At 37.8% G+C, this 23,608-nt stretch overlaps 2 protein-coding genes across 12 annotated transcripts in view; one reads left to right on the top strand and one right to left on the bottom strand.

The window, feature by feature from the left end:
• The window catches only part of MXI1 (MAX interactor 1, dimerization protein), a 111,029-nt gene that overhangs the window by 5,087 nt on the left and 82,334 nt on the right, over positions 1 to 23,608 (bottom strand). For 4 of the 7 annotated variants that reach the window (XM_042960158.1, XM_042960161.1, XM_042960162.1 and 1 more), the window contains exons 7-11: positions 17,969 to 18,076; positions 15,516 to 15,593; positions 15,092 to 15,225; positions 9,495 to 9,608; positions 2,352 to 2,450 (exon numbers count right to left, since the gene is read on the bottom strand). The gene's annotated coding sequence lies outside the window, so the exon portion shown is untranslated. The remainder of the gene's footprint in view (positions 1 to 2,351; positions 2,451 to 9,494; positions 9,609 to 15,091; positions 15,226 to 15,515; positions 15,594 to 17,968; positions 18,077 to 23,608) is intronic. The other 3 variants (XM_042960159.1, XM_042960160.1, XM_007087192.3) reach the window with 3 other exon arrangements.
• SMNDC1 (survival motor neuron domain containing 1) lies at positions 7,942 to 21,031 on the top strand. Of its 5 annotated transcripts, none has more exons than XM_042960165.1 (6): positions 7,942 to 8,012; positions 9,513 to 9,632; positions 14,357 to 14,499; positions 15,119 to 15,280; positions 17,481 to 17,634; positions 18,584 to 21,031. In XM_042960165.1, exons 2-6 carry the CDS (start codon positions 9,513 to 9,515, stop codon positions 18,719 to 18,721), a joined length of 717 nt encoding a protein of 238 aa, XP_042816099.1. In that variant the 5' UTR covers positions 7,942 to 8,012; the 3' UTR covers positions 18,722 to 21,031. The 5 variants fall into 5 exon arrangements, with proteins under 5 accessions (XP_042816099.1, XP_007087252.1, XP_042816101.1 ...); XM_007087190.3 differs by lacking the exon at positions 7,942 to 8,012 and adding an exon at positions 8,019 to 8,245; XM_042960164.1 differs by lacking the exon at positions 7,942 to 8,012 and adding an exon at positions 8,794 to 8,871.

Raw genomic sequence — 23,608 nt, 5'->3', positions numbered from 1 at the left:
TTAAACGTACTGTGTCCCAAGCAAAATGAGCCATACTCCCTACTCACGTTCTAGCTTATGTTCAAAAACTGACAACACAGAGATATTGTAAACAGCACACAAGTCATCTAAAGAACTTAGGTATAAAGTTATTTTACTGAAGGAATCATAACAAGGACAAATAAAAACATGTTAAAATCAAGAACAGGAGTTGAGTCCAGATGACCAACAGTTCCTCGTCTGTTGGATACTATAGGCCATAACTTTTGTTTGTTTTGTTTTCTCTGGTTGTTTGCCTCCCCTATCTCCTCCCCTGAAAAGCTGCCCCACGATGTCACTTCCCTAAGGCTCCATAACTGGAGGAAGCATGGGCGGGGGCAGGCTGTAATCAGACATCAAAAGATGCCTGTGTCCCCACTGCCACCTAATGGGTTCTTTGAGCATTGAGGCCTCCATTGTACAGTTCTTTGCAACTGCCGACACTATTATCAATAAAATGGTTAAATGTGACCGTATCAAACTATGTGCATTAGTTTTCATGGGGCAAAAATCTGGGGCTTATTTTGGCTTGAAAGAAGTTGTGTTCACTGTCTCCTTTTTCCTCTTTACATTTGGGTACATATATCCCCGGCTACTCAGGCTGTCTGGTGTAAGTATCCTAAAAAAAAAAAAAAAAAAAAAAAAGGTTGCTCTATTATGCTCTATTATTCATTGTACAATAATAGTGATATGGAATGTTCCAGGCTGTTTCTGCAATAACTAAGTTATTTTCTAAGTTAAATAAATTTTCTAAGTTAAATAGTCAACATGAACATGGGGGTGGGAAACACTCAGATAAAGAGGGTATTTTCAAGGGCTGTGATGCAGATGAATCCAATTAACTCCCGAGTTTAAAAGACCATCTTAAGACTACCTCTGGAGGCTGTTATATGAGAAAGCCAGATAGGGCCAAAAAAAAAAAAAAAAAAAGTTCCTATCACCACATCAGAGGGCAAGGCCCATTGGACTCTCTCCTGCATGTGGGGAAGTCAAAGTAATTCATTCTCATGCTTTCCTTCCTGGCCTTCAAAGAGCTCCTGTGACTGCTTCAGCCTCCACTGCCCACATCTTCCTGCTAGACCTTGACCCATAGGCTTTCTATGGCCTTTTGTTTCTGACAATCACATAAGCTTTTGTAATCTCTCATATTACTTCTAAGCTTGTTAAACTACTTCTAGCTCCTAGAGATCTTCTCAATCTGCTGAGATTCCCCCACCATTCCCTAAACACACACACACACACACACACACACACACAGACAAAGATCACCTAAAACCATACTAGCTAGTTTACAAATACTTTTCTCTTTTTATTTTGAAAAATTTGAAACATACAGAAAAGTTGAAAGATTAGTACAATGAAATCACATATCCTCCACAATAACCATTAACATCTTAACATCTAACACATTTTAATTCTTTCTTCCTCTCTCTATATATATTCATACACGTATACATCTATGTGTGTACACACACACACACACACACACACACACACACACAGTAGTCCCCCCTTATCTGCAGTTTCACTTTCCACGGTTTCAGTTACCCATGGTCAACTGCAGTCTACAAGCAGATAATCCTCTTCTGATGTACAGTCAGAAAGTCAATAGAAACCTGACACTATGTCACAACACCTACGTCATTCACCTCACTTCATCTCATTGCATAGGCATTTTATCATCTCACATCATCACAAGAAGGGTGAGTACAGTACAAGAAGATATTTTGAGAGAGAGAGACCACAGTCACATAACTTTTGTTACAGTATATTGTTATAATATTGTTATAATTGTTCTATTTTATTATTTATTATTGTTAATCTCTTACTGTGCCTCATTTATAAATTAAACCTTATTATAAGTATGTTATGTATGGGAAAAAACACAGTATATATAGGGTTTGGCATTATTTATGGTTTCAGGCATCCTCTGGGGGTCTTGGAACATATTGCCCGTGGATAAGTGGCTACTACTGTGTAAATACACACAAGTATACATATATTCATGCACACATCCACATGATTTTATGAAATTCCATACAATTTTTTTTTGCTGAACCATTTAAAGATAAATTACAGATGTTATGGTATTTCATCCCTAAATATCTGAATGGGCCATTTTCCTAAGTAACCAAAGTAAATTTCACACTCAGTTAATAGTAATTCAATATCATCTAATACCCAGTCCATATTCAAATTTCCCAAAGTACCCTAAAATTTCTGTTATAGCTTTTTCAAACCAAGACCCAATCAAGATTTATCCATTGCATTTATTGTTAGGTCTTTTGTATCTTAATCTAGAACAGTTCCACACTCTTTTTAATGACACTGACCTTTTGAAGAATTTAGGCATTTTCTTATGGAATGTCTCACATTCTGGATCTGATTCTTCCATCAGGGTCATTTTATCGGTTCCTCTAACTCCATATTTCCTGTAAATTGAAATTTGGGTCAAAAGGATTGATTATAGTCAGGTTAAGCATTTTTGGCAGACTTTTCATTGGTGATGCTGTTATTTCATGTTGCATCAAGTCAAGAGGACTATAAAGTCAGGTTGTTCCACCATTGGTCATGCTCAATGTGATCACTAGGTTAAGTTGGTGACTGCTGAATTTCCTTACTCTCCCTTTATAATTAAGTAATCTATGGCGTGGTATTCTGCCACTTTGCAAACATCCCCCTTTCTCCTACTTCTTTACAAGATGGGTTTTAGCTTCTATTGATGATCTTTGCCTCAATTATTGGGGACTGCACATAACGATTTTTCCAATTCTATTATTCCATCTATAGGTATTGGCCAGCATTCTCCTACAAAGAAAAAAGGCCCTTCCCTCACCCTTGATTCTGAGTATCACTCTAGACTTAGGGATTTTAATGTTTATTTATTTTTGAGAGAGAGAGAGAGAGAGAGAGAGAGAGAGAGAGAGAGAGAGAGAGAGAACGTGAGTGGGAGAGGTGTATAGAGAGAGGGACACAGATCCAAAGCAGGCTCCAGGCTCTGAGTTGTCAGTACAGAGTCAGATGTGGGGCTTGAACTCACCAACCATGAGATCATGACCTGAGCCGAAGTCAGATGCTTAACCAACTGAGCCACCCAGGTGCCTGACTCAGGGATTCTAAAAATGCATTCAGTGCTCTGATAATCTATCACAGTCATTATTCTGTTTAGCCCAACTTGACTCACATTTGGCCACTGGAGTCAAATTGGGTTCTATGAGCTTTTGACGTGATCTTATTAGTTTTGGGATACTTCCTCGCCTTCTGGCAAGGTGCTCTAGGCTCACCTAAATACTTTTGTACTTTCTGTGCCTGAGACCTAAAAACAGCCATTTTTCCAAGGAATGCTGTCTCTTTATGGATAAATGTATCTAGATGTCAAGATACGGGCACTCTCCACTGGGAGAAATTATATCCCTTTTTTTAAAAATTAGTATTTTTAAAAGGTTTTTAAATTTTATTTTGAGAGAGAGAGAGAGAGAGAGAGAGTCAGACAGACTGGTAGAGATAGAATGAGCAGGGGAGGGGCAGAAAGAGAGAGAATCCCAAGCTTGGGGCTAGAACTCACGACCTGTGAGATCATGACCTGAGCTGAAATCAAGAGTTCAGCTCTAACCGACTGAGCCACCCAGGTACCCCTATGTATACTTCTAAGATGATATATATAATAGATATGTATAATATATATATAGATATATATAATATATACATATAATACATACTCCTTAGAAGTACTTACTAAGTACTTCTAAGAAGTACTTATATACATATAATACATACTTCTAAGAAGATACATATAATAGATATGTATAATATATACATGACATATATATTATATCATATATAATATATATGTCATGTATATATAGATATATATATCAATATATCCATTATATATATATATACATAATAGGCAAGCCAGTAGCTTGCCCTGCAGCAAATCTCCAGGCAAACATTCAAAACATCTATTATGACTAAAGAAGGCAAAGGGCACAAGCAGCTATTATGTCTATGTACATGTCTCTACTTCATCCCTTTAGGCATTTGTCAAGATAGTAAAAAATGTGAGCAAATCTGAGGCTACCTTTTGTCAGGGAGGGATGCAGTAAAAGCTAAGCTAAAGAATACAGTCTCTCAGTTAACCAACAGTTTGTTGCATACTCTTGTGCTCTGCAGTGGGTTGGTACATTTCCAAAGGCAGCTGCTATACTTTAATTTTCTTTAGTAGTGAAAGGAAATAGTTGTATATTCTAATGACAATTTGGAGTCTTCAAATGTTATCTACCTACTAAGTTTTTAAAAAAAATTTTTTTTAACGTTTTTATTTATTTTTGAGACAGAGAGAGACAGAGCATGAACGGGGGAGGGTCAGAGAGAGAGGGAGACACAGAATCTGAAATAGGCTCCAGGCTCTGAGCTGTCAGCACAGAGCCCGACGCGGGGCTCGAACTCACGGACCGCGAGATCATGACCTGAGCCGAAGTCGGACGCCCAACCGACTGAGCCACCCAGGCGCCCCCTAAGTTTTTTTTTAATATCTATTTTTTTAATGTCTATTTTGTCATCCCACGTGGGAGAGGGGCAGAGAGAGAGGAAGAGAGAATCCCAAGCAGATTTCCACACTGTCAGTGCGGAGCCTGATGAGGGGGCTCCAACTCACCAACCAAAAGTTCATGACCTAAGACGAAATCAAGAGTTGAACAATTAACCAGCTGAAATACCCAGGTGCTCCTACTTACTAGGTTTCAATAAAATAAATATCAGGTTAAAAGAACTAGAAGTTTTACAGACTTCAAGCTGTATTACAAAGCTGTAATCATCAAGACAGTATGGTACTGGCACAAGAATAGACACTCAGGTCAATGAAACAGAATAGAGAACCCAGAAACAGACCCACAAACATATGGCCAATTAATCTTCGACAAAGCAGGAAAGAATATCCAATGGAATAAAGACAGTCTCTTTAGCAAGTGGTGCTGGGAAAACTGGACAGCGACATGCAGAAAAATGAACCTGGACCACCTTCTTACACCATACACAAAAATAAACTCAAAATGGATGAAAGACCTAAATGTAAGACAGGAAGCCATCAAAATCCTCCAGGAGAAAGCAAAGACCTCTTTGACCTTGGCCGCAGCAACTTCTTACTCAACACGTTTCCGGAGGCAAGGGAAACAAAAGCAAAAATGAACTATTGGGACCTCATCAAAATAAAAACTTCTGCACAGCAAAGGAAACAATCAGCAAAACTAAAAGGCAACCGACAGAATGGGAGAAGATATTTGTAAATGACATATCAGATAAAGGGTTGGAATCCAAAATCTATAAAGAACTTCTCAAATTCAACACCCAAAAAACAAATAATCCAGTGAAGAAATGGACAAAAGACATGAATAGAACTTCTCCAAAGAATACATCCAGATGGCCAACTGACACATGAAAAAATGCTCAACATCACTCATCATCAGGGAAATACAAATCAAAACCACAATGAGATACCACCTCACACCTGTCAGAATGACTAACATTAACAATTCAAGCAACAACAGATGTTGGTGAGGATGCAGAGAAAACGGATCTCTTTTGCACTGTTGGTGGGAATGAAAACTGGTGCAGCCACTCAGGAAAACAGTATGGAGGTTCCTCAAAAAATTAAAAATAGAACCTACAACCCCGCAATTACACTACTAGGTATTTATCCAAGGGATACAGGTGTGCTGTTTCGAAGGGGCACATGCACCCCCATGTTTATAGCAGTACTATCAACAATAGCCAAAATATGGAAAGAGCCCAAATGTCCATAGACGGATGAATGGATAAAGAAGATGTGGTATATATATACACAAAGGAGTATTACTCGGCAATCAAAAAGAAAGAAATCTTGCCATTCACAACTATGCGGATGGAAGTAGAGGGTTAATATTACGCTAAGCGAAATTAGAGAAAGACAAATATCATAGGACTTCACTCATATGAGGACTTTAACATACAAAACAGATGAACATAAGGGAAGGGAAGCAAAAATAATATAAAAACAGGGAGGAGGACAAAACCATAAGAGACTCTTTAATATGGAGAACAAACAGAGGGTTACTGGAGGGGTTGTAGGAGGGGGGATGGGCTAAATGGGTAAGGGGCATTAAGGAATCTACTCCTGAAATCATTGATGCACTATATGCTAACTTAGATATAAATTTAAAAAATAAGTTAAATAAAAATTAAAAAGAAAAAAATAAAGAACTAGAAGTTTTAGATACAGCTGTTTTTGAAGAATAAACATGATCAGATTTGAATGAGAACGTTAGATAAGGAAAGTAGATTTCACACTTCAATTGAGATGGTAATTCTGAACCCTTATTTGAAGTATCACTCTTAGTCAAAGTTTATATTTGCTCCAGTTTTGTTTCTATTGAACCATTGTGAAAATTAAATGGGTACATGTAAAGTGCTTAGAATGACGCCTGGTACATACAACTGCTATCTCTTGGTGGAACTAAAATTAAAACTATATTGCTCCCCCCGCCGAAATATAATCTATGTTGCACAGAGGAGGCAGAGATTAAAAACAATACTGAAAACAAAAGCTATCAAGATGATCCAGAAATCCATATAGGACCTTCTAATAAATACTTTCCTATTTTCTGATGCGGGGGGGGGGGGGGTTTCCATTAAGAGTTCTCTTATTTGAGAGATTTTTACACAACTGTAAAGTTTACTTTATACTCTGGGAAGATCCTCCTGGCATTAGTTCTTAAAGTACACAATTAGAATAAAAGCAGTTGTTAAAAACTACATTATATTTTAAACAAATTTCTATTATGTTAAGGAATTACATCCTTTCTCGTCTTCCCTCTTAATTCTAGCAACACACTGCTGCCCTCTGCAGCATTTTCAATTCTTACAAATTGCCACTCAATTATCACAAATCTAGTTTCCATCTCTATAAGGTTATCTGACTAAATAAGAGGGATAAATGTCTGTGTATGTAGAGAAGAAAAGAGAAGACCCCTTCAAAAAAGCAAGAAGGCATTAAAAGCAAGATGTCACAGTCCAAAAGAGCCCATCTGAGAGGAGGACCTTCTTGAACTGTCCAGCAAAAGACCCCAATTCTCCTGGGAAGGTTCCTTCCTGGCATTCATATAGCCTCTTTGTCACAGGATTTTCTTTTTAACTGGAAAAAAACAAACAAACGGTATACGTATGGAAAAAATTTTAAAAGGATAAACAGTAAAAAAGATAATCAGTGAAAATATTTGGCTTCCATTCCAAACCTCTAGATAGGTTTATGTATCCGTCTAGAAAGAGTATATATTATTAGAAACATAGACAATGCGCATTTCTTTTTAAACATAAATGCAAGTATTCACATCATTCTGCTCATCATTTAAGGCTGTAACTTGGAGATTGTTCCCTATCAGGCGAGATTAACCTATATACAATTTACTTTATTAAAACCAAGTAGGTTGTAACAAAATAGGTTTTAAATAAATCAACCTCTTCTCCAACAGGTTCTGCTACAATTTAATTGGCTTTTGGTAAATCGATGGCTGTCAAATTTGGGCTGACATTGGTATCACCTGGAGCGCTTGTTAAACTAGGCTGCTGAGCCACCTCGAGATTCTGATTCAGTAGGTGTGGGATGGGTGCTGAGAATTTGCATTTGTAATAAATTACCAGGAACTAGGTTGCCGGGACCACATTTTGCGAACCAACACTAGTATAAACGCTGCACTAAACGCCGTTCCTCCCAACTCCCAGCACCACTAGTCTAAGAAGGCACACGCGATTACTCCCTCGGGAACTTAAGGAATGGCCCAAAGGCACCAACTCCTACGAAAGGTAACGTCTCTCGACTCTCAGCAGAAATTGAGGTAAGCCAGACCTACATCCGGCGCCTGGCGCGGCCCACCTACGCCATTTCCTTCCAACGAAGCTCCGCCCAGTCCGCGTCCCTAACGCCAGTAAGGCTGGGCCGCCCAGAGAACGCTGGGAATCGCGTGAGTAGGGCGACCTTTCGCGAGGCTTTCAACGTTCGCGAGATTTCACCCGCTTCTGTCTTTTCCTCCTTCCAGTCTCCAGCTTTTTTCCCCTCCCCCTCATCGCCGAGCAAGTTCTGTTTCAGATCTAGTCGCCCTGTTGTTGCCGCGGAGATTTTTTTTTTTTCCTTTTGCTGCCGCCGCTGTCGCCGTCCCGACCCCTTCTTGCCGCCCTGCCCCCAACCCCACACAAGGTAACGAACCGGGTGAGGCAGACCGCGGGGCCTCGCTAGGCCTCGGCCTCTCTCGAGTTGAAGCGGAGGCCTGAGGCCGAGGAGTGGGCCGCCCTGGAGAGGCCTGGGCGCCGGCAGGGACGTTGGGAGCCCGGCCACCTCTCCCAGCTAGGGTTTTGGGCCCTGAGCTGCCCCGGGTGGGGCTCGGGCCTCGGTGTCGTGGCGGCGAACGAGGCTAACCCCGGAAACCCGTCGTCGGGTGGGGTAGGGACGCGGGAGGCCTCTTTAGGACGCCCTCGGCCGTTCTGTGCCGAGCGTGTTTGGGGGGGGGGTGGGGGTGTGAGGCTCTGGGCCCGCTGGGGTCCGCTCCGTTTGTGTTTTCGGTTTCCCTGGAGATTGTGTTTGCATGTCGAGGTCTGAAATAATGGACCAGTTGTGGCGGGCCCCGAGGTGTTGGGTGACTGGGAGGAGAGCAGGCAGGCTCGCCGTAGCCCCCTTGGAGCCCTTCCAAGCTTCCAGGCTGTCGTTGGACGGGAATCGTAAACACAGAGGAGGATCCTCGGAAACCCGGCGTGTTTGCTTTGTAAATCGAGAAAGGATTCTTTTATCTTACTTTCCGGAGAAGAATGAGCCAGATTTGGTGAAAGGCACGCTCCTTAGAATGCCTAACTGGGATAGTATTTGTGCGGTTTCTCTGATGGAGACGCTGCATCGACAGTATTTAAGTGACTTGGTTTTTTGGGGGGGGTTGGTTGGTTGGTTTGCTGTGGGGAAGAGGTTCTAAACACGCTAACTGAAGAGCTCGTGTACAGAGAATTTTTTATGTAGTTAATCCAAAAGCTATTTGTATTTTGTTCTGGAAGTTTTCTCTAGTGCTTCAAAATATTTTTGTCGGCAGTCTTTGACTCTTCCAACCGATTAGTGCTGCCCCCCCCCTTTTTTTTGGTGAAGATGTAACAACTCAGCCAAATACAGTGTCTTCCTTGTTAACACAAGTTTAAAAAATAGAAATTCTCCTTTTCCCTTTTATCTTAGCTCTTATTTTCTGTTTCTGTGTGGAATTTATCTGACAAGTTTATACTCTGCAGAATTCATTGCCTTGATGTTTGGGTTTGGCTCACAGCTTTTCTCAGAACTAAGTGTAAAGGTAATGGTGAGCTGCAGCAATGACTTCTATGAAGGAGTTGGGAGCAAAACTGGTAAAGATTAAGTCAGGCAGACAGGGAAGTTATTTTTTATGGTGTTTTTTGTTCAGTCTTCATGGTCTTACCCTTTTTACTTTCTCTAGATGTCAGAGGATCTAGCAAAACAGCTGGCAAGCTACAAAGCTCAACTCCAGCAAGTTGAAGCTGCATTGTCTGGAAATGGAGAAAATGAAGATTTGCTGAAATTAAAGAAAGATTTACAAGTAAGTATCAGAGGACGCTAATAGTTATATTGTTTGAAAAAAAGTATTTCTGTTTTTCAGATGATTTCTTGCATAGAATCCAAAGCACAACTCGGAGTGTTTCTCCCGCTATCCTCCCTTGTGTGTAAACGTGTATATGCACATAGGTGTATATTGCTCACAGAAGTAGGGTTGCCGCCTCCTCAGTTGTATACAGCGAAATGAGTAAAGCATTGTTCTTTGTTGTGTAAATTTTATATGCTCATATAATTTTTTAAAAATCAGAGTTGATTTAACTTTACAGTGGAAAGTACTTTTATTTTTAAAGATCTGGCAAAAGAAATTTAGTTTCAAAGGTAACTAAAAGGACAAAAGTAATGTGGAATTAAAAATGTTAATTGTACTGGAATGAAAACAAATGTGGAAGAATTTTATAAATGACTAAAAAAATGAGAAAAATGTAACATGATTAGGGCTCTTTTTAATGTCACAAGGTTCTTGAACATGAAATAAGAGGGTATGTGCGTTTCAAAGCTAGCAGGTAAACATCTTATATTGAAAACACATTATAAAAATATTTAAGGAGATACTTGTTTTCTGCATAAATGTTACATAATGCTTGAATTTAAGGGTAGATTTTACAGTGTAGTTGTTGGCGCTTGTTGAGGTTAAATTGATGTGGAAAGGATATCTTAATTTGTTTTGTCATGGAAGAGTTCCGTAGGTATGAAACTTGCTTTTTAAAATTTGCATTGGGGTTTCAAGACAGACAAAACCATTATAGTAAATATCTGTTGTTTTTTAGAACATTGTTGATTAATAAAAATACTGTATGTATGTACATGTGTATTCATTTTAAAAAATTTTGAGAACTTAAAATTTTGAACCTGATTATTTTGAAAATTTTAAAAGGTATTTTGGTTAGATGGTCTTTACTGATTCAGTACAAAACTTGAATCATCTTTATCTAAATTCTTTCCCTCCCTTTATCATCCTCTTGCCCATTAAAATTAATATTTTAGGGATATTAGAACTGCAAATGAATGAAACTTATTTGAAATGGTGTCCAGATACAGGACTTTGAAAGGATTTATCTGGACATAATTAAAATGAGTTGAATATTTTCAGGTTTAAATTGTAGATTTAGGATAAACTTGCCTGAGTTGCAATAGTATGTGGTTTTTAAAAACACAGAAAACAAGACCCATCTTCAGTATGTAGAAGTCAGGCCACTGAATTTCAGAGTGCCAGTCAATAATAAAAAGATGTTTTGGGAGCAGTTTCTCCCATTCCTAGGCCAGCTTTCTGCTTGCTTCAAAGAAGAATCCTGGCATGCATCTTGTTTTACCAACTTAAAAGCAGTCCTTTTTTTCTTTGAAGAAAATAAACTATTGTCAATATTGTGTATATTGCTTCCTGGGCAGTTGGAGGAGGGATATATGTGGAACTGGTGGAGGGGGAGTTGGGAGTGAAGGTTGAAACAACATTATTGTGAGGTCTTTTTAATGTTTCTGGAATGAATTGTCAGGGTCCAGGCAGAATTGCCTTGCTATGACATGATCTATAGTGGAAGTATTATAGGGAGAGAGACCATTGTGGTAGGCATTGTGGTAAGCACATAAATGGCTTATGTAGGGTTCAGTTAGTAATGGTTATTTATCCGTAAAATACCCATTTAGAACAGCACTGTTTACAGTAGAACTTTCTGTGATGATGGAAACGTTCTATATCTACTGTAGTACTGGAGCCACTAGGGACAATTAAATATTTGAACTGTAGCTAGGATAGCTGAAGAACTGAATTCTTAATTTTATTTTAGTAGCCACATGTGAGTACCATATTGGATAGCACAGATTTAGAAGCTTAAGTTCTAAAACTTCAGATAGTAGTAATATAGTACATTTTTCCTGTCCAGATGTGATCACGATTTCTTTTGCTCTTATTTTGTCATGAAAACAAATTTTTCATTTTGGTTTACTAGATACAGGTCTGTTTGGAACTGAAAATTACTCAGAGATGGAAGGCGTCATTGAAGATTAAAGTTCTGAAAAGTGTTTACATATCTGCTTCCACCTAGTAATTGTCTCCACTGACTATAGTTATAGCTCCTGTTTTGTCGTGGGTTTTTTAAAAATAATTTTCCTTTCTTTCTCTTCTCTATTTTCTGGGTTATCCCATACCTCATACCTTGGATATTTAATTCTGCCTTTTATATTTGCTGAAAAGTTGTTCAGACTGATGACTGAGTTTGTGGCCTTCTTTATTTTGTGTTCCTTTAGTGGAATGTCTTTATCCTGGTTTTGAATTTGTTTCCCCTTTCATTTATGACAAAGTGCTTTCCTACATTTTTTCATTGACTTCATTTTGCCAGTAAGGCTTCCACATTTATATGTACTGTCTTTCATATAGAATACAGTTACTCAGCAGGCAGCACATTAATCTACTGAAGTCCTAATTGCCTTTTTTCACTTAAAAAAGTAGGTATAGTAAAATCTAGGCTAGCTTTTACTAGCTCCCGAGGCAGTCTGTGATAATCACAAAAATAGTCAATTTATTAGGCTGTTTTGCTGAATAAACTGGTTCTAAAGGAGGCAGGGGTCAAGTCACTTGTCTCATATATTACAGTGGCTCTCTGCATCCCCGAAACGCCTTCCTTCAGTAAGCAGAGTGCTTGAGTGCACCCTTTGACCTGCTGATATGTAGATCACAACATCTGATGCTTCCTGGAATTGCCGATTACTGTAACTGCTGCCCATCTGTCGATGAAGGAGCAGTTTCAGAACTCAGACTTGGGGGAGGAAAAGTAATTAATGGTATGTACCTTTAAGAACCCCCTCATACATAAAATAGTTTCTCTAATACTTTGGTCCATATGCACATGTAAAGAAAACATTGAAAGGGTCTTCATAGTTTGTTGGGAGGGGTATGTAAAACATGGCAAAATGAAAGGACAACTAGGGATAAGCCCTGGATTTTTTTTAAAGTGTCACTTCAGTGCAGGGCTCTGAAAATTATTGTAACATGCACAGCTTTTCAGGACCCTTTGGTGAAACTGTAATTTCCTTAGGAAAATAAAATGGCAAGATGCTCTGTCTTAAGAGAGGTAGAATCTAAATCAGAGACCTACAAATGCAGAAATCATGTTTGTGTTTTAGTTAAGTGGAATTATTTAGTGATAAGGATTGTATTGGCTCTTGAGTCAAGGATTATATTCCTGGCCTTAATAGTAATTGATTAAAAACAAGACTGGACAGTTTATTCTTCTTTGTATGGTACCTGATCTATTTATTTGGAAATTCTTTGCCTTATTTGCAAAGGATTATCTAATTAAAAGGCATTTGAATGGCTATTTGGTACCTAATAAAATGTCATTTAAGATACTATACTGAATTTTTAATTCAAATCTGAGTTAGTCTTGTTTTTCTATTTACAAAACAGGCCTTTCTCCAAGGGCTTACTCCCCCCCCCCCTTTTTTTTGAAGGCTCAAATATTAGTTTTTCAGAAATAGCCAGGAAGATTTAGAATCTTTAGGAAAGAGGTAATATATAACTTCTTGGCTACTGAACCAGAGCTACTATTATAAAACTTCAGTGGGAGACATAAACTCAGTATAGAGTTTAACTTTGCTACTTTTTCTCCCAAAACACTGTGATGTTTTAAGGTATTTTATATGCAACAGTGGGGGAACAGGTATGTAAGTTTTTAAAATAAATCATATAAGGTAATACATAACCTAGATCTTCACTGGAGTGAAAAAAGCAGATAGGTAGCAAAATCTGGCCATTTGTACTGTATCTTTTAAGTTTTTTAACTAACCCTACCAAACACCCTTGAATGAAGCCAATAAGTGTAAGCCTGAAATAGAGAAAATATTTGCCACACAGGCAGGTATTGCCTGCCTATGTGTGTTACATTTATTTTTTCCTTTTAAATGAAGCTGTGCTAATGTGCTCTTTAGAATATTTTAAATCTGACCTGGTAATTTGCTTATCTGGATGGGGTAAGTTTTATAATAAGTGACTAGGAAGACTACTGGCTTTTTCTATATGCCTATAATACTTTAGTAGAAATATGTATTACTAATAAGGTTGCTTCAAGTGTTTTGGGTTTGGGTTTTTTTTTTTTGATGGGGGTGGGGAACATGTTGGCTAGAGAGTTAATACTACTGCCAATAATGCCCTGTAAAACAATCCAGTTGCATGAAATACATGTGAAAAAGATAGAAGATAAAAGTGATCTTGAATCTAGTTCAGTCCCTCATAATTGATTGTTTCTCATATTAGATGTCTTTAGCTAAAATAGGCACTTAGAAATAATGCCATGGTAGGGGCACCTTGCTGGCTTAGTCAGTAGAACAAGCGACTCCTGATAATAGGGTCAGGAGTTCAAACCCCATGTTGGGTGTAGAGCTTACTTAAAAAAAGAAAGAGAAAGAGGAAGAAAGAAAGGAAGAATGGTATAAGCTCAAGTCTGCCGCTTTCTGTTAGTATTTGAGGTTAATTGAAAGGCAACTGTGGGTTTAAATCCCAGTTCCACCACTGTATAAAATATTGTATCTTAGTTTCTACATGAGGATAATCGTAGTACCTACATCATAGTATCGTTACGAACTGCAAGTAGATTTATGTAGTGTACTTAATAAGTGCTTTATGGTGGAGAGCTAAAGTCATCAAAATAAAAACCTGTTGAAAGGTGATAAGCAAATTATAAAAATAATGCTATGGTTTTTGTTTTTTCTTTTTAGGAAGTTATAGAACTAACCAAAGACCTTCTGTCAACTCAGCCTTCTGAAACTCTTGCAAGTTCAGACAGTTTTGCTTCTACTCAGCCCACTCATTCATGGAAAGTAGGAGACAAGTGTATGGCAATCTGGAGTGAAGATGGACAGTAAGTGTAGAAAAAAACTCTAACTATAACATGAAATAATAAAATACAATGGTAAGAAGTTTTTATTCAGTTTGAACTACCCTGTTTTAATCTTTCTGTATAGCCAATATGATTTGTAAAGTCAATTTGATTCTTGGGTGGTTACCACTATAATACAGTTTAGTTTTTAGCTTTAGAATAAATTTTGGGGCAGTGGTGGGCTTGGATCCTAAAGGACAGAAAAATCAAAGCAGAGGAAAATGAATGGATAGTTAAAAAATAATCCTAATTTCTTCCTCAGATTGAAAATTGAGTGAATGGTTGGCTATCTTAGACTTACGTGAAGCACATACACTGAAGTTATTCCTATACAAAATATCTTTTCTCAAAGAGATAGACTAAAGCACATTTAATAGACATGTAGGAGACTTTCCTGACAATATTTTGATTAGGAACCCCTTTTTTTTTTGATAGTAGATGGCTAACTCCAACTACTGTTTGTATTATCTTTACCAAAGAGCCAACTGATTACAGAAGTTCCATTTTAGACACACGTAATAATTGAATCACTGCAGTGTAAGTCTTATAGGTTGAGTACTAAACCTTTACTCACCTGCTTACAGTCATGATATCTTTACAGGTGTTATGAAGCCGAGATTGAGGAGATAGATGAAGAAAATGGCACCGCTGCAATCACCTTTGCTGGCTATGGCAATGCTGAAGTGACTCCACTGTTGAACCTCAAACCTGTAGAAGAAGGAAGGAAGGCAAAGGAGGACAGTGGCAACAAGCCCATGTCAAAGTAAGTGACTTTGACTTTAGCAGTTTAAATGTAATCTTCCCCATTTTGGTATTTGAGGTAGTCTGTGGAATTCACGCAGGCTAGATTAGGGTGAGAATGTTAAAATACTCCTTATCGTTGTTTTGAAGATTAGCTGTATAGGGTCAGCATTGTATGTGTATACCTAGGTGAAGTGAAGACATTTTGGTTCCCACTTAGGCATTCAGTAAACATTTATTAAGAAGATAATATGTACCTCTCACTGAACCATGTGCTGGAGTTATACCATAGTGAAGACAACCAACTTGGACCTTGTCCTGATTGAGTTTATAGTCTAGAGAAGAAAACACAAAATTAAAGGAGAATTTTAATAGTAAATTATAGAAGTTACTAAGGGAACATAATGGGTACTTTAAGGGAACAGAGGAAAGATACCTAAACTGTACTTTAGTCATCAGGGCAAATTTCTTTGAGAAAATGACATCTAAACTGAGATTTGAAAAGAAAAGGAGTTAGGAGGTAATGAACTTGAAGGTATGACCTTGGGCAAACTTTTTAACTTCTTTCCTCATTTGTAAAACAGGGTTGATAATATCTACTTTGTAGGGTTCTAAGGATTAAGTGTTAGCATTAATAAAGCATGTGGTACAGTTCTTGATAATGTAGTAAGAGTTTAGTAAATGTTTACTTAAAGAAAACAAGGTGGGAACATAGAGGTAACGGAAACAAATTCCTATAGTGAAAATAGGGCTTGAAGATGGGTGGTTTGACAAGAGCTTAGAGGTTGAGGCCAAATCACAAAGAGCTTGACAGCCACTGATGTATTTCAAATAGAGGAGATAATATGATCATAGTTGAGCTTTCAGATAATCCCTGACAGCCGAGGGAAAGCAGCTAGTGCAGTGATCAGGTGTGAGGTAATGGTGTCCTGAACTCAGGGAGCAGCAGTGGGAGGATAGAGAAGTGTATGGCTTGACCTGTATATGAGGTAGAATTAACATTTTAGTAAACTTACACACATTTTCCACAGTTTTCTCTTTCTGGATTTTTCAACAGTTTTGTTGTTTTAAGTAGGCTCCATGACCAGCATGGAGCAACGTGAGGCTTGAACTCAGGGCCCTGAAATTTAAGACCTGGGTTGGACACTTAACCAACTGAGCCACCCAGGCGCCCCTCAAGACTTTAAAAAGTTGCTACATAAGTAAATATATTTGAGCTTGGGGAAACTAGATCACCTAAGTATCCCAATAAGAAAATCAGACTGTAGGGGCGCCTGGGTGGCTCATTCAGTTAAACGTACGACTTCAGCTTAGGTCATGATCTTGCGGTTTGTGGGTTCGAGCCCTGCATCGGCCTCTGTGCTGACAGCTCAGAGCCTGGAGCCTGCTTGGGTTGCTGTCTCTCTCTGCCCCTTCCCCACTTGTACTCTTTTCTCTCTCTCCCAAAAATAAACAAACATTAAAAAAAAGTAAAAAATCAGACCGTAGAACAATGTAACATCGCTCTATTTTTAGTCTTTGACATCTGTGTAAAAAAGCCACCCTTAGCTTCATAGTGATGATTACATGATACAAAGACCTCTAGATTGTATTGCCTCTTTTTTAAAGACCTCATCATCCTGTTGGTGAGAAGTCAGTATGTAAACTGAGCAGAAATTATTGAGAGAGCTTTAGGCTCTGATCCTAGATAGAGGAGTGTTTTTGAAAACCCCAGTTTTTGTTTTTAAGAATTTTAAGCTGTCATTTTCCTTTGTTCTGTACTCTTCTAGTCTAGATGAAATAGTTTTATCTGCATTGCATCTCTTTATATAGTTTTGCAAAATGCAGCATAAACTTGCTATCCATTTAGAAAAGGATAAAGGTTTAGACCTCTATTAACATTAAAACTCATTCTAAAACACATCTGGAAAAAGTGATGTAAATTTCAGAAAGTCCGAGTTTAAATATTTGATTTGAATGGGTAATAGATTATAGATATGGTTTGAAAGCTTCCAAGGATGCTGTGTATCTCAAATAACCTTACGTAGTAATACTGGGTGATTGGCACTGTTGATGTTTAGTGCTTCTATTCATGGAATGTGTAGGTTTATTATGGTTTTTTTTTGTTGTTGTTGTTACTGTTGTTCTGGGGTTTTGTTTTTGTTTTTTGCACTGCTAAATATCTCTAAAGAAATCATCTATTAAATCTTAAGAGTTGACATTTAGCTGTTATATCCACACAGAAAAGAAATGATTGCCCAGCAGCGTGAATATAAAAAGAAGAAAGCTTTGAAAAAAGCACAGAGAATAAAAGAACTTGAGCAGGAAAGAGAGGACCAGAAGGTGAAATGGCAACAGTTTAACAATAGAGCCTATTCTAAAAACAAAAAAGGCCAGGTTAGTAAATCCTTTCATCATACTTCATAAACTTGAAAAGTGTAACTATCATTAAAATAACTTTAAAATGAAAAAGGTGGCGGGGGGGTGGTGGTGCACCTGGGGTGGCTCAGTCAGTTAAGCATCCAACTTTGGCTCAGGTAATGATCTCACAGTTTGTGGGTTCGAGCCCTGCGTCAGGCTGTGTGCTGACAGCTTGGAGCCTGGAGCCTGCTTCAGATTCTGTCTCCCTCTCTCTCTCTCTCTCTCCCCCTCCCCCACTCATGCTCTGTCTCTCTCTCTCTCTCTCTCAAAAATAAATAAACGTTAAAAAATAAATGAAAAAATGTGGTACATAGGTTCAAAAGATCATAGCTGGGTCTTGCTATCATCATCCTCTTCAATCTTCCATTTGGCTTATTGCAATATATCTCCATTAGCCATGGTCTCTGCAATAGAAACACTATGAGAGAGTTTATATCAGGAATTACAAAAGATCTAGATTGTTTACCTTTCTATAAATTAAAATTTGAAAAACTGTTTGGTACCTAACATACCCTTAGAGGGAGTGTGGTGAATCCTACCTGTTTGTTAACCTGCTTTATATGCTGGGGATCTCTGGTAGATTTTATTTAAAAGAGCACTCCAGGGGCGCCTGGGTGGCGCAGTCGGTTAAGCGTCCGACTTCAGCCAGGTCACGATCTCGCGGTCTGGGAGTTCGAGCCCCGCGTCGGGCTCTGGGCTGATGGCTCGGAGCCTGGAGCCTGTTTCCGATTCTGTGTCTCCCTCTCTCTCTGCCCCTCCCCCGTTCATGCTCTGTCTCTCTCTGTCCAAAAAAAAATAAATAAAAAACGTTGAAAAAAAAAAAAAAATAAAAGAGCACTCCAGTTCTCTTGATGTACTTAAGTGTATCATAGAAATTTTGTTCCCCCAAAACTAATCAAAATGGTTTCTGTTTTATTTCCACTAGGTTAAAAGGAGTATTTTTGCTTCACCTGAGAGTGTAACGGGCAAAGTTGGAGTAGGAACTTGTGGAATTGCTGATAAACCTATGACACAATATCAAGATACCTCTAAATACAATGTCAGGCATTTGATGCCTCAATAATCAGAAAAACTGTTGGATTTCATCTCTGCAGGGCTTTACATTTACCTTTTTATCCTTATATTTTTCTAAAGGTAAATTATTTGTTAGATGAGTAAGGAAGATACCATTGTCGTCCTTGTTTGACTTCAATAGAATGAAACTTGAAGAAATTGCATTTGATAACTGCTATTCATTTAACTTTTGTTACTACTACCACAGTTTCCTCAAAGTTTGTTGAATAAAGCAACTTTTCTAGATAGATGCTGCATAAATACAGCACTTAGATGAATTGTTGATCTTCCTAATATCAGGCCCTTACTTAATGGATGGTGTATACATTTTGTGAAGTCCTAACTTGGAATACTCAGATCTTTGAACTTGCCACATATTGTAGCAATTCACTGGAACATCAAGGCAAAATACCAACCTGTTAAAGAGCTCTTTTATCTTCAATGTAAACCTAGCTATTGCCTAATTAAGCCTAGAAATATGTTAATTTGTAAATGGCAAACTTTGTTTTGAGGTTTTTCCTTCAATAATTTGTTTGCTAAGCCTATTAGGCTATCTCTAAAATTGATTCAGCTTTTACATTCTTTCCACTGAGTTTTAATTTTATGTAATAAGAAACCATGTTTAGGACCTGCTACCTTTTCTAAGGTGGTGTTTTTTTTTTTTAATGTTTGCTCTTTTCCTGTGTTGATTTTTCCCTTATGGTAGTGGTACCATTTTTTGGATGTGTAATGTTTATATAAGAAAACAAAAAGCTGATGTATAGCCCTGTATACAGTGTAGATACTATTTTTGTAAAAAAACAAAAAACAAAAAAACCAAGGCTAAATTAATGAACAAGAATACTGAATGTTTCATCATTAAAAATTTACTGTATTTCTTGTGCATTAATCTGACCATAATTTCCCTGTATATTATGTTCATGTAGCTGAGTTTGTAATTTTTGTTAACTAGATCAAGTTGTCAGCATTTGTTGGTTTAAGTGAACATCACAGTTATCCTGAGTTGAGTTTAAGCCAAATAATATGCATAGTAAAATGTCTTCCTATTACTGGAAGATGGTGATTTTTAGGATATATGTTAATTTCAGTTTTTTGTATGTTTAACTTTTATTAAATAAAGTGTTTTTAAAATCTCCAGGATGTGTTAACAGAAGGGTGGTGAAGTCCTAGCTGGCAGCTTTGATCTAGTGATTAAGCTTCAGTGTACATGCATTCATCATTTCCACAGAAAAGAGAATATTGACTGTGTGATAAAGGTTTCAATAAATCCTTATGTACTTCTTCCATTAGATATAAGAAATTGGATCCTAAAGGACAAACTATTTTTATTTTAAGGGTTTGTGCTGTGTATAGAGGTGTTTGTAAATTTTTGGTAAGGGGGAAAATAAAAATTTTAATTTAATGAATTTTAATTATTTTGGCAAATTGAAACTTAAGAGGACAGTGGTGAGAAGTAGAATTATTTATATTGCCCCTTCTCCTCCCTCCCAACCCAGGAGGATCACTGTTTTCCTTTCTATAATTTATGGCCACAGGGTAGAACTTGTAGGACAGAATGAAAGGTGAAGTCTTTCTTAAATACATGGCACAAATTACAACAGAAAGGGGCTACTTAGCCTGAAGAATTCCTAAAAATACACTGTTCTTGTAACCGGTGTAACAAGCATCTTAAGAACTAATAATGGTATCTTTGAAGGATTGCAAGGAAACTCTAAAAAGCACTTGGAGGGAAATTTGGTATAATTGTGTCACCACACAAAATGGATTTTGGGGAGATTACCTTGGCATGTTTGTTGGAATAGTAATTTCACCTGGTGTTTGTGTAGGCAAGACTCTTGTGTTGAGACTTGTATCTCCTTTGACCCAAAGAGTCACATTTAATTTCTGCACATTTAATTCTGGAGGGGCTTTGCAGGAGAGAAAAGGAATAAAGGTGACCATACTATATAAAACATTAAAAAAAAAAGTGTATAGCACAGGAGTCTTTGTGTCAAAGACCTAGATATGGCCCTTTGAAAGTCCTGGTGTCAAGATGATAACAGTGTTTCTGGACTAAACTAAAAGGATCCCTAGGGACATGGAGTACCTGTCTCCTAGGGTGAGGTTTTAATGAGAAGCATGATACCAGTGGTATTTTACAAATGAAGGTGGCTAAGTTCAATACTCTTAAAATCAAATATGACACTGTCTTATGGAGCTCTGTTATAAAATGTAATTTCCCCTCTGTCAAGAAAGGAGTCTTGAAGCTCTGATGAAACTGAATAAACCATTTGTCATGTACAGCCCCCAAGTAGCTGTCATGGATCTTCTCAAAACTTGACATTTGACTTTGTTATTGACTATTTCAAGGAAAGAACAGTCCCAACCCCCCTCCCCCAGAAAAACGCAAATAATTACATTTAAAATTTTAATGTCACAGATAACAAATGCTTTTTTAATTAACATGTAGAAAGGCCATAGAGGACTCAGGAGCCAGACTGCTGATTGAATCCTGGCCCACTTGTAACCTGTGTGCATAACTCTTCTTTGCCTTAGTTTTCTCAGCTGTAGAATATGAGAGTGTGTTTCATTAGGTTGTAAGGATGAGTGAGTTGTTATGTGTAAAGTGCTTAGAATACCTGACATATGGTAAACACTGTAGAAGTGTTTGCTATTACTGTGCAAGCAGTAATGGTGAAGATCTTTTTTTCCTAACCTTAACAATGACAATTCAGGGGCACCTGGTTGGCTTGGTTAAGCATCCGAGTCTTGATTTCAGCTTAGGTCATGATCTCATGGTTCAACCTCTGCAGTCAGGCTCCACGCTCACAGCTTAAGTCTGCTTGGGATTATCTCTCCCTCTCTGCCCCTCCCCACCCTCTAAATAATAAATATTAAAAAAAAAATTCACATTATAATGGATTATAATGCCCATTACTTACAATTTGAAGCCTTGAGTTACAAATGTATTACTGAAGTGCTATCAAATTACCAAAGTTCTGTATTAAGTACATGCTATAGAAGTTTTTGTGTTAGAATATTTTAGCGCATATCTGTAATGGGAAGAGGTTACAAGTTTATAATAGTTACCTCTAATGCTTGCTTAAAATTAGAGGAATTCCTGGATCTGGGTCCTATTCCAGAGCTATTTAGGCCAAAGTATATCTGTTTCGAGACAAACACCACAGGTGATTGGTGTGCATCCCTGGCCTATAACCATGTTGTACGTTAAATGTAAAGTTTGATTTTTGAAATGAAGGAAAAGTTACATTAGTAACTGGCAATTTTCTGAAGAGTATGAAGATTAGACATCAAACCAAAATGAAGTGCGTTCATTTATTATAACTCCTTATTTTAAATGCTGTCACAATGAAGGGTGTGCATGTGTGTATGTGCACAGGGTGTGTTTCCATTACAATGCAGTTTTTTAATGCTGAGTGAATCTGCCTTTTAAAATAGCAAGGGGGATGGTGCCTGGCTGGCTCAGTCTATTAAGTGTCCAGACTTGGTTTTGGCTCAGGTCATGATCTCATGGTTCCTGGGTTTGGGTCCCTTGTAAGGTATCTGCACTGACAGAACAGAGCCGGCTTGAGATCTGTCCCCCCTCCCCCACCTCCACCCCCCACACTCATGCGTGCTCACTCTCACCCTCTCAAAATAAATGAACTTTAAAAAAAATAAGGGAAAACCGTCAGGTTAACCAACAAAAATCATAGTTTTATAAATCATGTGTCTGTAGGTTTGTAATTACAAAAGGTGAAAAACCTCACTTCTGCAAGTTTAACCAAAAAATATTTTTAAAGCTCTGGTTTGGCTTTTTGCCTCAACTTGGATATTAACTGAAAGATGAAGGGGGGAAAAAATCTTAAAACTAGTTTTTATATTTGTTAAAATCTTTAAAGAGTTCAATAAATATCTGCTGAATCGTAATATTTGTATTTTACTATGAAGCAACCAGTTACTATAAATGGTAATTTACCTGTTCAACAGTAAATGTAAACATGCTTTATATCTAGGATTTTTGAGTTGCAAGTTAAACTGAATTTTTACTATAGTGGAGAGGAAGAGCATAGCAGACAATGAAATAGGTAATACCACAGTTTAAACACAAACCCAAGTAATTGAATCCCCTAATACTGTGTGTGTACAGTCATGTTCTTAAAAAAATACCTTAAGAGGCAGAGACCAATATTGACATTCTAAGAATTTGTTTTGGACTAGCCAAAAGAAAGTAGTAAAAGAAAACAAGATGAAGGTGTTAAGAGTTCTGTGAGGTTCTTCAATTGCCTTTTCTGCCTTTCAGCTTATGTATATATAAAAGTGGTTCTTTTGTGGACTTGAGGGGGTAAAGAAGATCTGAAAATAATACTGGGCCTTTGGTAGTTGACAGCTGAACTAGCTAAAAATACCGAACTTTGGATAAAGTAATCTTCTAGTTCCTAGGAAATAAAAATTGACAATTTACTTACACCAAGCATTTCACCAATTCATTTTTACAAAACCAGTACAGACTCAAGCTACTGCAATTACTACAATTGTAATTTGTTTTCCCAGTTATTTAAGATCACAGCTAAAGAAACCGTAGTTAACACGCATTAGGAGAAAAGGTTGCTTTTTGTTTGAAGAGCTACTGTGTCAACCTTAGGCCCAAAGTGGTATTTATTATTTTGCTGGCTCATGATTTCCTTTTCTTGGTGAAACTGGATGTGCTTTTATTTTTTCCCCTTTCAAGCCCTGAACTGACTTTAGCAAGATGCGATGCATTTCTAACCAAAGAAAGAATTCAGGCTTGGAGGAAACACTTGATTCTATATCCTGGGAAAACTAGAGTTGAAGCCTGAGACCTGCAGCTAGGCTAGTCTTTAATAGATGGTAATTGCCCAATTGTTCATTCATTGCTCAGAAGTATGCAGGAAGG

This window comes from Panthera tigris, chromosome D2 (assembly GCF_018350195.1).
Source record: "Panthera tigris isolate Pti1 chromosome D2, P.tigris_Pti1_mat1.1, whole genome shotgun sequence".
Classification (NCBI taxonomy): Eukaryota; Metazoa; Chordata; class Mammalia; order Carnivora; family Felidae; genus Panthera; species Panthera tigris.
Note: the sequence above shows the minus strand (reverse complement) of the source record. Positions and strands in the feature narration are given on the sequence as shown.